A 15036-nucleotide genomic window follows, 5' to 3' on the forward strand; every position below is an offset into this window, starting at 1 on the left:
TATTTTTATGATATTCTAAAACGCGACAATCGTTAACAGTGTGATTAGTTCGTTTACAGTAAACACAACTTATTTCTTGTTGTGAATTATTATTATTATTAGTATGAGATCGCATGTTTATATTTTGATTTGGTTTTTTATATTGATTATTATGATTATTATTATTATTAGTATTTCGAGAAAAATTATTTTTATTATCTGATTGAATAGCATAGCAATTTTTTGAAACTGGATCATGAGATTTAAAATATTTGGAAACTGATGTCATTTGTTGCTGACAAGTTTCAATTTCCATCGCTGCTTTTGCTGCGTCATCAAGAGTTAAATAGAGATTTTGAGCAGTAGCTTGTTGTAAGAACATAGCTATATTAGGTCGAAGACCTGATAAGAATGCTTGGACTGCTGCTTCAATTGCAGTTGACTTTTTTGAATCTTTATCATCGATGTCTGATAAATCTATTTCCGCGATCGCGCGCGTTAAATGATTATCTATTCTATAACTGAAATCTAAGACTTTTTCGTTAGGTAGTTGAACGAAATCATTGAACTCTTTTAGCCAAACCGAAATAAGTTTTTTAGGTCTGAAGTGAAGATTTATGAATTTAATTAGGTCGTTAACGTTAGAATAATTTTTTGAACAAATGCGTTTTAACGCTTCACCTTTACATTTTGCTATTAAAAATCGAATAACTTGTTTATGATCTAAAATACGTAATGCAATAAATTCTTTTGCATCTACGCAACTTTGTATGAATGAATCTACTGGATAACCACTAGTAGTACCATCAAAATCTGGTATCGTTTTGAAAAATTCTTTATAATCTGATTTAGTTTGTGTAATAGTATTATTTAAATTTATTGTTTTTTCTTTACTATTTTTTGCAGTTAAAATATCTAATTGTTCTTTTAATTTATTTTCGAGTTCTTTTTGAAAATGTTCATGCATTTGAGATTCTAGTTTGTTTTTTTCTACTTCGCTAATTTGTTTTAATTTTTCTAATTGCGCTTGCAATGCAAGAATTTGACTTTGTTGTTCGGAGATAGTTGTCTCCATTTCATCAGTTAATGTCATTTTTATATTAAAGATTTAAATTGACTTACTCTTAGTGATAGTGATAAGAAATGTTTATTAAATAAGGCAGAAGACGCTGGTATGACTTCTGTAGACTTCGAAGAGTAGTAGGATGTTGGTTGAAGGCTCTGCTGCTGTAGTGTGCGTTGCTGATAAGCTAACAAGGCTCCGATGACGATGATTATGTAGACAAGTATATTCAAAAAGGCTCTGATGACGTTGTAAATTTGAATGTGTGATGGATTATATTATTTTTTCACCACAAAAAAAAATTTTAAATTTAGCACTTTTTTTCTTTATTTTTTTATTTTATTTGACTTTATTTTTATTTGTTTTTTTTTTTTTTTTACACACAACAAAAGAAATTTTATTAAGTTTTTCTTTATTTTTTTTTTTTTTTTAATTATATTAGTATTATTTTTTTTATCAATTTTATTCAGTAAAAATTTTTCTGATGAGAAAAAAAAATTTTATTATTTCACTCGTTACTCGAAACACTGAATTTAAATGTTAATTTCTTATTATTATTTTTTTTTGATATTCACTTTTCACTCAATAAAAGTTTTTACTTTGAGGTTGATTGAGTTTTTTTAATGGGAAAAAAAAATTTCCAGATTTTTTTGAAAACTCACCAGGAACTTCGGGGCTGTTCGAATCCGATCGCTGCCACCAATTTTAATATATACTAGCTGTTACGTTTTCGCTGCACGATGTTGATGTTGAGCTCAGCTAGTTCTGTAGTATTTCTAGGTATTGGGTTCTCGACAGCAAATCACCTCACGGTGACCCGAAATAACTGGTTGTATTTTAGATATAACAATAACTTTATTCACAATTGATAGTTATAGAATTTAGAAGTTGAAAGTATACACTTAATATACAAATGATGTATGTTCAATAGTCAAACTTACAGAAGGTATAACTATGGACTTGATAATTTAATAAGCTCTGATATCAAAGATCTGGTGTTCAGAGTCTAAGTCTAATGTGTCTAAAACTAAATGTATCTGAATAATAATCGAACAGAGTGAGCCCCTCCTGCTCTGAGAGCGAGGGTTTTTATTAGGTATTCTAAGCACCAAAAATAGTGGGGTTGAATTGTTGATCAGAGTTCACACTCAGTGGTCATTGAACTCGTCATTGCTTATCAGCGCGAGGCGATTGGGCATGAGACCCATGCGTCGAGCGCGAGAAGGGATTTGATCCTCGGCTGATGTAATATCTGAGAAAAGTTATTTATTTGAAAGTCAAAGTCCATTTTCATATCATCTGCGTTTGTTACAAATTATTACTAATAGTTTATACAGCTGTGTTTTAAAATGATTAAATTATCTCTAGTTGAATATACTTGAAGATTATTAAGAAAAATGTTCTCATACGTGGGATTAAGTACATCCGGTGATAGTTTGTTATTTGATTATTGATTTGTAAAATACACGTATGTTAAAGATATTCTTATTTTATACAATTTAAATGATGGAGTAATTCTTATGATATATAATATTCTTAAGTTATTATAATTATCTACTTAAGGTACTCTAATTGTTGGTAATTAGGGTGCCTTATTTTGGGAATAGACTTTAGGTCGGTAAAATAATCTAGTGAGCTAAGAACGGGCCCTGCTTGACAGCCAGGATATAACACATGTGAGATGTTTCTGTTCACTAATAAGACGATAATAACCGAAATAGTTGTAGAAAGGAGGCGAATAAAAATTTTCGATCGTAAAGCACTCCCTAATGCTTCGCATTATGAGTCGTGCAAAAAAATAAAAAATTCGGGCGTGTGCAGGATTTGAACCGTGGACCTTGCGCTCGAAAGTGTAACTCGCTATATATATAATTTTTGTTCCGGGTAGAACGGTTTAATGCTGCAAAAATGCTGAAAATATGCTGTATAATTACGGTTTTAATGCTGTTAAAATACCGTATTTTTTCTGTTTTATTACCGTAAATATTCTGAATTTTTTTCGTAAATTTTTGGTAGTAATGCGGCAAAAAAACTGGCCAAAATAACTTGAGTAATACCATATTTATGCAGTATTTATACCGTATAATTCCGGTATTATTTCGGTATTTCCAAAACCGCGAGGGATAATTAGTTAATACTAAATATTAGATGATTATTTATAACTAAAATTTTGGTGATGATCAAGTAAAAAAATGAACAAAGTATATTGGCATGCAATAATTTAAACTACATACGAAAATAATGTTCGTGTTAAAAAAAAAATAAGTAGTTCTTATTTCATTACTTTTTTATGAAGTTTATTCACAAATAAATAAATCAATTACAGAATAAATATATATATATATATATATATATATATATATATATATATATATATATATCAAAATTTCGGTAGGAAATCGCCAATAATACATAAATAGTAAAAAAAAAACATTAAAAAAATATAATTAATTTTAAATTAAAAAAAAAAATTATAACCCATCACTATCCCAGTACGAGACTAGGCTCAAAATTCGTGTTCTGAAGGATATAAAAAATTGAAGGATACGAACAATCTCAAAATCGCTATTTTAAGTTTAAAATAAAAAAAAAAAAAACAAATTCATAATGAATAAATTTTTTAGAAAATTCATCAAAAAACACGAATTAAAAAAAAAGGACCCAAATCAGACAATTTTCCACTAAGTTATGGCCATTTAGAAAAAAAAATCTTAAAAAATTCATATCTCCCGATTAGCTGAATAAAAAAATTTGAAAAAATTGATAAAAACCTTCTTCTAGGGGTACAAAAAAGTGTCGCAATGTGAGCGAAATAAGAGATGCAAAATCTATTGGTATGACAAGTTGGCATGGAATGCCCCATATACCAGCAATACTTTTTTTTTATTATTAAACTTATTATCTCATAGGAGGAGTGCATGACCCATCGGGCAGAACTTCTTCACCTGGTCCACATGTATTATCTTTAGGGTCAGGAATATCATCAATATAGCCGACGGACATCGGTGCACAATCTTTTTGTTTACAGCAATCGTTTTCTTTAGCTTTTGATTCATCAAGAAATTCATTTAATTCACTTTTCTTCGATTCATTATCAGTATTTTTTTTAGACACATATGAATTTCGAAACAAGATAATAAAACTAATACAAAATATCAATGTCGAACATAGAATCATTAATATCATATCCATATTTTTTAAATGAAATTTTTCAAATCTTATAACTGGAATAACAATATAAATTATTATTATCAAAATTGAAATTAATTATTTTTTTTTTATTAAAATAATTATTTATGTGAATAAAATACATACTCACTTTTAGTATTTTTTATAAAATATGTATTGAAATGAATCGAGAAAAAAATTATGTGGCAATTTTCGAAGTTTTTGGTTTTTTTAGTTGTATCAAACTTTAAGACAGAGTTTGGAGTTATGATTTGAATTTAATTTAACTTACCGTTAAATACTATTTTTTTTTTTACTTTGTTCCTAATTGACGTCATCACAATATTGTCTTGACGCACAAAAATTTATAATGAGCTGAAAAAACATAAAAATATAAAATTTTTATCGAAGCTATTAGCAATGATCTACAAATGAGAGCGGAGGATTTCCGTAAAGTTAAATAGTAATACCCGTAGGCAAGAAGATAAAACGTGGACGTTATCAACAGCCAACAAGTAAAATGACATGTCATCAATTTTTAGTCTAAAAACAATTTTGTTTACTATTAGTTCTTACTTGTACCCTATGTTTATCTACGTCAATTTTTTTAATATTTTGGTTTTGTTATTTTATAGAGATTTAATGATTCTATTTTTTTCATGGGTAGGGGAAGGTGGCCCAAAGCGGGTAGGCGCTTGTACGCCTACGCATGAAACGCAAGGGACAAGGTATGCATATTTCGAGGTTACCCGAGTACTGCCGAGTTTCGCTCAGTCCCAAACGAGCATTAATGAAGCGGTATGGGTTAATTACACGCAATTAAAAAAAAATTAATCATTTCTTAAAAAAATTAAAGGTATATATTTTCTGATTATTCAAAAACGAATACACTTATTATATCGTTGATAATTTTCTATTATTTTGAGCCTATTTAAGTTAAAATTGAGGGAAAAATATTAGCGTTTTGTTTTGAATTATTTGAGTTTAGCATCACTTGGATAAAAAAGGTGTTCTCGGGCAAAGCGGGTAGAGCAAAACGGGTAGGGCAAAAACTGCTAAAGACTAATTAAAATAGTCTAAAATTATTTTTTACCGATACATGGTGCGTACTGTACAGTAATACACCAAAATCTGCAAAAGACTGAATAATTAGTCGAATATTATTATTTATATACTTAAAAAAAAAATTTAATTACAAGTTACCGATTAAATAGTCATTTATATTGAAGTATTGCTATATTTAATAAGTTAGTCGTTTAAGTTGTTAAAGACTGATTAATTGAAACTAAAATTATTATTTAAATATCTAAAATAAGCATACTTTCCTTAATTGTAGTGCCAACCCGCTTTGCCCGAACGGATTACCCGCTTTAGGCCCACCTCTAGGGCAAAGCGGTTTTTGGGAGTGTTTTTTAATTTTAATAATAAATCATAAATTAATACAAATTTATACAATATTGCTTATAGATTTTAAAGTTCGATAAGTCCTCTATCAAAAAAAAAAATAAATCATTATTGTTATCATACAAATACTAGATTTTCTCGGCTCTTAACGTTAACATACCCGCTTTAGGCCACCTTCCCCTAATTTATAATTATTTATATTTATAACTTCTTTTATAAAAAAAAAAATATTTACTAAAAAAAAATATTACTCTTAGATCATTAGTATGACGTCAAATTATATAGGAATTTGCGTAAAAAAAGTCGCTAAAAAAGCATTGACTATTATAATTAGAATTTTAAACTTCAAGACGTGGCTTGAAGAACTTTTTTTGGACGACTTTTGAACTTTGGAAATACAAAGAAGAAAACAAGTTGTTTAATACTACCCTGATTAAAAAAGTGAATTGAAAAGTATTGAAAATTATCTCAATTCTTTTCAATCCCTCGGCGGTTTTGGAAAGTATTGAATGGAATTGAAATTTCGATCGTTTGAATACTTTCCAATTCCAAAGTGGAATTCGAAAGTATTGAAAAGAATTCAATCTTTCATCATTTCAATTTAGGTATTGAGAAGGATTCGGAAAGATTCAAAAATTTCAATTCATTTCAATCTTTTTCAATCCCACTCATGACCCGAAATGTGAAATTATTTAGGTATTGAGAAGGAATCAGAAAGATTCAAAAATTTCAATTCATTTCAATCTTTTTCAATCCCACACTTGATCCGAAATGTCGGATTATTTAGATATTGAGAAGGATTCAGAAAGATTAAAAATATCAATTCATTTGAATCTTTTTCAATTCCTCGGAAGTTCAGAAATTCTTTTATTATTTTGGGATTGAAAAGTATTCATTTTATGTCAAAATGAATACCTTGGGGTATAGAAAGTATTCGAAAGGATTCATTTCTCATCTTTTTCAATACTTTTCAATTCACTTTTTTTATCAGGGTACACTGGTCACAAAAATTAAGGGATAGAAAAAAATCGGAAATTTTTAGGTGATTTTCAACATGCTGTAACTCGGTGAAAAATGGTCGTATAAGAAAATTAAAAAATGCAAATTGTAGCCTCAAGTTTATAATTTTCAGATCTGGACCTCAAATTTTTAATCATGCACAGTTCCGGAGTAATCATAAGAAAACCGACAAAAAAAAAATTTTTTTAATTATTGCTGGTCTTTCAATAACTCTATGGGCGTCAATAAATTTTTTTGAATAATCCGACCGTATGACTTTTCTAGGAAATTTTATGCCCTTCAATTTGGTGGCCTGAAAAAGTCTCTACGACGATTTGGCGCCGAGTTATCATTGATCAAAGCAAAAAAGTCCATTTTGGCTTTGATAATCAATAACTCTGGATGTATTGGTCGTACAGAGAATGGAAGCAGGGTTTTGAAAACTGGAAAACTTTCTCTATAAGGCAAAATTAGTAGCACTTGATAGAAAATTTTTTTTAAAGCGATATTGATTAGTAAAAAACAGGTCAAAATTCACGAATTTAAGGATATTCGGAAATCTTGCTATAACTTTGGATATAACCGATGAACAAAGGATATCTTCGTCTTTTTTTAAACCTCAAAGTGTCTTGAAAAAACCCTGAAAATTTTAAATCGCTGCGATTTTTCTTTCTTAGTGCCCCGAAGCTTTGAATTTATCGATTTTGTCAAAAATCACCATAATTGGTAGTTTCTCGGTTTTTGTTCATTTTTTCGATTTCGAAAATGTTTTTTTTTTAACCAATAATCTTCATTTCTTTGATCAAAAAGATCGATTATCAAAAAAAATTGAAAAAAAAAAAAATCGAGATAAAAATCTACATGAGAATCGATACTAGATTCCCATACGGATATTTTATGCTGTGAATTCCTCCTGATTAGTAAATACGATTAATGACAAGTAAAGCTGTTTTAATCGTTTTATATCGTCAAAAATCGTCAAATGACGATTAAAGAGGATTAAAGTCGATTAAATTTTTAATGAATCGCCTGTAACGGTAAAATAATGTTGCAATTTTTGTTCCTGCATGAGGATTAGAAACGATTCATGACGATTAGAAATTATTAATTGTCATGAATCGTCTTTAATTGTAAAATAATATTGCAATTTCCGGTCAGACATAAAGATTAAAAACGCTTTATGACGCTTTGAAATTTTGATCGTTTTTAATCGTAAAATAATAAATCGTCTTTTGACGATTAGGGACGACTAATTGAGACCAACCATGACGATTATGACTATTAAAGACGATTAAATTTGTAATCTTCAGATATCGTATTTTCTAATCAGGGGGCCCATAGGAATCCATGTGAGAATCTATATTGGGTTCGATGATATGATTTTGTAGGTATATCTGAACTTATCTTTTTTTAGTGTAATTATGTAGTACTCGTTTTCAAGGCTACTGTGAATGATTTTTAATTACCATTTATAATGATATATATTATCAAAACGTTATTGTAATTTATATTTAGTTTTAGTCTATAAATATAGTGTTAAGTGTTAATGACTGTAGATTATTATTTTTGTCACGTTAAGAAAATTATGATGTCGAAAAAAAAAAATCGGTCTATCGGTTGACCCTACCGGTCAGCCCCAAAAGTTTCCGCTGTTTTCGAGCTCAAGGAGCTCCTTGAGCTCGAAAACAATGTTGTGAATATATTTTCGAGCACGAAAATACTTTTGTATGCCGTTCTATTCGAAAAAAAAACGTTTTTACCATTTTTTCTTAAACGATATCTCTCAAACGAATTGACCGATTGAGAATGTTGAGGTGGCATTCGACGCGGCTTATAAAGTTTTAGAGCTGATTAGATTTTGAAATCAATTCACCGAGCACATTAAAAATTGTCAAAAAAAAAACATTTTTAAAAAAATTTTATTTTTGGAATATCTCTGAACGAGCGCTACTGATCAAGTTCATTTTCTTACAGCTTATAGATATTAACAAGCCGCGTAGAATGACACCTTAACGATCAAAATCGGTTCATCCGTTCAAAAGATACAGGTATTTACATATGTACGTATACTCTCTTAAAATGAACCAGTGAAATTTCACTGATTTTCCAGTGAAATCCACTGATTCTCCAGTGAACCGAGCGTTCACTGGTTTAACCAGTGAAATTCACTGATTCAACCAGTGGAATAAGATGATCGCTTGGCTCACTGGTTGAACCAGTGAATTTCACTGGTTAAATCAGTGATACGCCGGTGTACTACATAAATATAAACACAATAGGTTAGATTAATTTTATTTTATTATAAACGTTTATTTATAAACAAAGTGAAGTCAATCAAAAAGAGTCTTAATAACAATTATATTTAATTAAAAATTATTTAGTAGTAAAATACATAATATTTTCACTGAGCAATACTATTTTCAATGAGCTTTTTATATTGTTTAATTTTAAAATTATGTCATTCATTTTTGAGGTTAGCTCCAAGCTATTGAAATTACTCCAAAGTTATTTATTTTTAAACTATGTAAAAATTGTGTCATATAATTATTATTGTTATATAAAAGTTAGTTAAAATATAACATGAAGATAATCAATAAATATTACTTATTTATTGACATAATAAAACACTTAAATATACTCATGTACAGAATGCTGCTGTACCCGCGCGCTTACATATTTTTAGTTCACTGGTTGAAACCAGTGAGCGCGACGTTCACTGATTCAACCAGTGAAATTCACTGGTTCAACCAGTGAACTTTTAGTCACTGGTTAAACCAGTGAACTTCACTGTTTGAATCAGTGGAATTTCACTGGTTCATTTTAAGAGAGTACGTGCACACATACACTCGGACATGATCGTGAAATTAGTCAGAATAGTTTCCTAGAACCTCAAAACGTCAAGATTTGATAGAAATTCGATTTTCGAAAATCGGACCGAAACCAATAACTTCCCGAATTTTTGAAAACTTTCAATTTTCTTAGCGGGAAGTTAAAAATTTTTTCATATATTTATTTTAATGTATATTTTCATGTCGTTTGTATATATTTCTTTGCTTTCGACCAATCACGTTACGAATAGTTCGGCTTCACTTATATTTCATCTAAATTTTATTATAGGATAAATTTATCATAAACTTGTGTAATAAGGAGCTCAGAAACAAAAGGTAACACTTTTATAAATGATGAAAAATAACACATATAGACTTGAATAATATTTATTTCATTAATAAGTTAACAATTTCATTAATTTTTTTTAATGATCTTCCGGGTGGTCCAAGAAAACCGACTACTTTTTTTCGAGTCTGATATGGAAATTTGTTGGTTCAAAATTTCTTAAGAATTTTCCAATAATGATCAAAATTGGGATTTTTGTTTTCTGAATTTTTTTCTTTTTTGTGACAGAAATATTTTCTATCTGTATCGATATCATGATGAAAATTTTAGATCAAAGTATAGATTTTTAAGCCGCTCAAAAATTTTGACTATCAACTAATGATGAGGAACTAATACTTTAAATTCATTTTTTTACTTTTATCTAACTCTATTATCATTCCACTAAAATATAACTTTTGTATAACTAAAAATATACTGGATAGTCATAAATTATCAAATTAAGTAAGATCCGAATGACCAAAAACATCTAAAAATTGGATTAAAAAAGATGAAGTATGTAAGTAACTTATTTGTTCAACTTCTGAGGTTCTATTTGTTTTCATTGTGATATAAATTGACGGTGAAAAATCGAGATGCCTTAATATTAATATTCAAGCGTCGCTCGAAAACGTCCAAAAGTACTCGGAAACATTTGAAATTCTTAAGCGACGTTTAAATATTTAAATTTCGGGCTGAAAATTTTAAAGTATTAATGATTTCCTTGATTAAAAACTCTGATTGAAACCAATGAATTTCGATTGAAAGTCTATCGGATTTTAATCGGAACCAATCGGATTCAATCGGAATTCAGCGGTTTCAATCGGAGTTTTTAATCAGGGTTTTACAAATATAAACTATTGCTGTTACGAGAAAGAAAACATTAACAAAACAAAAATCCGAATTTCTGTCATTTTTTGAATTTTCAAAATTCTTAAGTTACCCTTTGAAAATTTTTTATGGAGCTGATTTTTGAAGAGGGCTCTTTAAATATGTTAAACAGACAAAATTGTTGGTTTCCTTGGGTCATCCTACTGAACATTACATATCTAAGTATATGGCGGCCATATAAGTCACATGAGAATAAACAGAATTAATGAAAATTATATCCAATTTATTTCATACAGAACATGAAAATTTTTTAATTTGGTGCCAACAAGCGATTAATATTTTCGAATTTATATACTTTATTAAAAAGTCGATCATTATAACAACACACAATATCAATCAATGAATATATGAGTCAAACAACACGACACGCAATATTTAATTACTTAGTTCAAGAACAGCAAGGACAGAAAATAGAATATATTTCTTCATAAATTCATCAAATACACTGTAAAAAATTCGCGGAGTGAATGCGGATTCAATCCGGAGTGAATGCGGAGTAAATGAATTTTTAATTATTCACTCCCCTCGGAGTGAAATTCACTCCGGAGTAGAGTTTTGAAAATATTATTAATAAAATATAACTCCACTCAATAAAATCGAAGTAAAAATTCAGGTATTACATTATTGATCAGCTGATATGCACACACATACATATTTAGGCACACACGCGCACTCGCACACACACGCACGCACACATTTGCACACAAGCACACATTCGAACACACACACGCACAAATTTGCACACACGCACACATTCGCACACACGCACACATTTGCACACACGCACACATTCGCACACACGCACAAATTTGCACACACGCATACATTTGCACACACGCACACAAACACCTACCCACACCCAAACACCCAAATGCACGCAAACACACACTCGCACACACACACATTGTTTAGCAGTTTAATATAAATTTATTTAAGTATTAAAACTCCGGACCGGAGTGAATTGGGAGTGAAATAAAATCCCCGTCACTCCGAGATCACTCCGCTAAAAAAAAACTCCCAATTCACTCTGCATGCGGAGTGATTTTTTTGAAAACTCTGGAACTCCGAGTGGCGGAGTGAATGCGGAGTGAATTCGGATTTAATTTCAATCCAAATTCACTCCGGATTCACTCCGAACTTTTTACAATGTAAAGAACAAATACTGTCCGTTATTTAGTTTCATTATCAAAAACAAAATGATGTTATGTTAACGCAAAATTTTTACGGTTTGAACTTTGGTAATACGAGATGTTGTCAAAATCAAAGACTTAAAAAATTGTTAGACAAATGTTTAATTATCTTATTAACGCAATACTTCATTGACAAGAAAAACATTGACGATTTATCCAAGGAACTTCGTGCTTTATACCCGCCTTATTAATAAATTTAGTCATAAAAGACACGCAATATTACAGCAATACGAATAATTAAACCCGTGTTTCAGCAACGGAAGTTTGTTTATTGATCAATGCTAATTTTCGCCGTAGTTTAGTTCGTTTCATTTCTAATTTTTGCGAACGTTTTTCAGATAGATCTGTTAATTTTTTGAACATTATTTCAAAAATAAAAACAGTGAACGTCCACATTAAGCTCAACGTACCGAAAAGATAAACTATTCGAAAATCTTCAAACTCTAATTGATCGAATCCACTTTTATATGATTCAATTCTAGCAGCTAATTTCGTTTTTCTTTTTGATTCTTTATACAGTTCAAAGCGTTCGGCGTAATGAATGTGACCGGTTTCAAAAATATTCATTGCTGCTTTATCGATTTTATTTTTCAAACTCCAACGTTTACGACTCATAAACACATTGTACGATTTGAATAATATGTCTTTCGAAATGTATAGATCCTTGTTATATGCCCAATTACGAAACTTATAAGCAAATATACAAGCTGCGAAAGAATCTTTTGTGATTGATTCATATTCCAAATATAGAGACTTTAACGGACTTGACATATTAATCGGGCGCGAATCATTAATCAGATGAGAAAAATTTACTGGAAGTGAATAATTTATCGGAACGGAATCTATTACCTTAATCGACTCTGACATTCCGATTTCTACCGAACCTGATGCATAATCTCTCATAATGTAATGGTAGCATTGTTGATAACCATTTATATATGATTCATACAAGTATTCTTTATCAGAATCACTCGACCATATTTCTGTGTCGAATATATAATCACGGATACTATCGTCGAAAAATATTTTATACTTATGTGAATGTAAATCATTCAAATTTTCAACCCTACGGTAACTCGGTTTTGCAAGCAACGCCATGAGTTGACCCTCTAATGCTGGATTGAACATCAATATAAATAAAGATGCAGATAAAAAAGTAATACGCATAAATAAACGCTCTATGCGTGTCGTCATCCCCATATTCAATACCAACAAAACGATATCGAAAAAAGTTTCAACAAAATTGAACTTATTATTGACTAAGATAAGTACATAAATGCTAGTTAGAATAATAATCGAGAGTGTCATACTTTGATAACTGAACATACTGTCGACAATTTCTTCAAGGATTGGAGTAGAACGTGAGTTTGTTACTATCGTGAAGCCGTCTTCCGAGTATAGAGGAATAACATCGAGATATTCGTAATAAAGTATATCGAGTGGTTTTAAATCGAACCATACATCGTAAATATTATTATTAAATAATTTTTTAGTTCCGTTAGAGTGTAAAACTTCATGAGGCCAATGGTAGTGCATCACCGGTGTGACATTCAACATTGAAAATATCTTTTCAAAAACGAATCGTGGCTTTCCGGTAAAATCGAGTTCATTTGATGAAATATCACGGAGTGAATAAGGTGCATAACCTTTTACTGGAAAACCGTCCAGAATTCTGGTTTTGTCAAAATGATAACTTTGACACGATTCTGAATCTGTAACAAAAATTAAACATTTATGAAAAATATAATCACAAATTAAATGCAGTACCCTACCGTTTTTAAATGTCTGCCTATACAATGTCCATCGATTATCACTCGTTTTCTTCTTAACTCTTTTCCAGGGTTTCGGTGCTCTATCAGTGTAGGGGTTAAATGTATACACCATCGTATTTTTGTTGACTTGATCTCGACAAACGTAAAATGATCCAAGGGCTTCATTGTCCCACACCATCCTCAGTACTTTCATTGCCTTTCCACAATTTTCATCAACAACGAAAACCAATGACTCGACGTTCCAAATAATCGACGATTTTATTTCGTGAAGAAGAGCTTTTAGTTTTCTATCAGACTCTGCTGATAGAATGTACGAAGGATGATTTGGATAGAACCATTTCATCGCAGTTGACTTGAAATCATAATCGATTGTTACAATCGACGCGTTGACCTTTTCGTTCATTGAAATTTCGAACATGATGTCAATCAAGTCAACAGTTATAACCACAGGGTTCAATTTATCAGGAAAGCACAGCTCAAGTAGTTGTTTCTGTTTAAAAATGTTATAACCAATTATGCAACATTATCGGTATCAATTACTTAACTAGAAAATTTATAGTCAGACGGCTGAGAGCTTGTTCTTTATTTAACGGTGGGGTGTCGAAATTGTACGTGGACTGAAGGGAACGCTCTCAGTATTTATAGTATAGGTACAAACGAGCCTCGAGCGACTTACACGAAATTTTTTTTTGCTTTTAAAAATTTTTTAAATATTCAAATATGTTATTCTAATTATATCTATATATAATATTTGCTTTTATAATTGACGATCGAAATCTCAATTATTATTGTTGCCAATTAAAATCATGAGTAATTTACTAAAAACCTATAAACAATTTATTATCCACAATAGTAAACAATTAATGTCCATAATTAAAATAGTAGTGAGCGATCAAATATTCTTATAATTTTATTTAGATTTTAATTTAAGTGAGTTACTTTTTTTTTCGCGTAAGCAATTTTATTTCTTATAATCAGTGATTACATTCAATTTCAAATTTTTCAAATTCTCTAGTGAAACAAACAGTTGAAAAAAAATTTTTTTTTCGTTAATGATAATTTTAAATTTCCAGCATCGATCGAATTAATCGACTCCCCCCCTTTCTACCACCTGTAACTAACAATATAAAAAATGAAAAAATTTCTTTTCTTTATGAAAATGATGTTTCACTCAGCCCAACCTTCTTCTTAATTATAATTAAAATTAAATTATAAGTAACAATAGATTAATTACCGTATCATTGTGAAAAACTGATAAACCCGTTGATTTTGGAGACTCCTCGCTGTCATCGCAGTTGACGAAATTCACAAACAGTAAACATAAAAAAATAAACTTTAAGAACATCATCATTATTAAAATATTTTTTATAATAAAGTTAAATATTTAATCGCGAAATAATCTGCGGAATACGTGCGTCTA

The 15036-nt window shown here is 29.9% G+C and overlaps 1 protein-coding gene across 1 annotated transcript; it reads right to left on the reverse strand.

Annotated features, from left to right (window-relative positions):
• Positions 1–10216: 10216 nt before the first annotated feature.
• Positions 10217–15036, reverse strand: LOC130669628 (uncharacterized). Its single transcript, XM_057472620.1, has 3 exons — positions 14851–15036; positions 13617–14106; positions 10217–13556 (listed from the first exon to the last, which is right to left on the reverse strand). The coding sequence occupies exons 1-3, from the start codon at positions 14965–14967 to the stop codon at positions 12082–12084; spliced, it is 2082 nt and encodes a 693-aa protein (XP_057328603.1). The 5' UTR covers positions 14968–15036; the 3' UTR covers positions 10217–12081.

The sequence above is a fragment of the Microplitis mediator genome, chromosome 6 (genome assembly GCF_029852145.1).
Source record: "Microplitis mediator isolate UGA2020A chromosome 6, iyMicMedi2.1, whole genome shotgun sequence".
In the NCBI taxonomy this organism is placed as follows: domain Eukaryota; kingdom Metazoa; phylum Arthropoda; class Insecta; order Hymenoptera; family Braconidae; genus Microplitis; species Microplitis mediator.

Coding starts and splice junctions, on each gene's coding strand:
- LOC130669628 (XM_057472620.1), bottom strand. CDS start 14,967: ATGATGATGTTCTTAAAGTTTATTTTTTTATGTTTACTGTTTGTGAAT. Junction 14,107..14,850: donor CAGTTTTTCACAATGATACG/GTAATTAATCTA, acceptor ATTTTTAAACAG/AAACAACTACTTGAGCTGTG. Junction 13,557..13,616: donor TAGGCAGACATTTAAAAACG/GTAGGGTACTGC, acceptor TTTTTGTTACAG/ATTCAGAATCGTGTCAAAGT.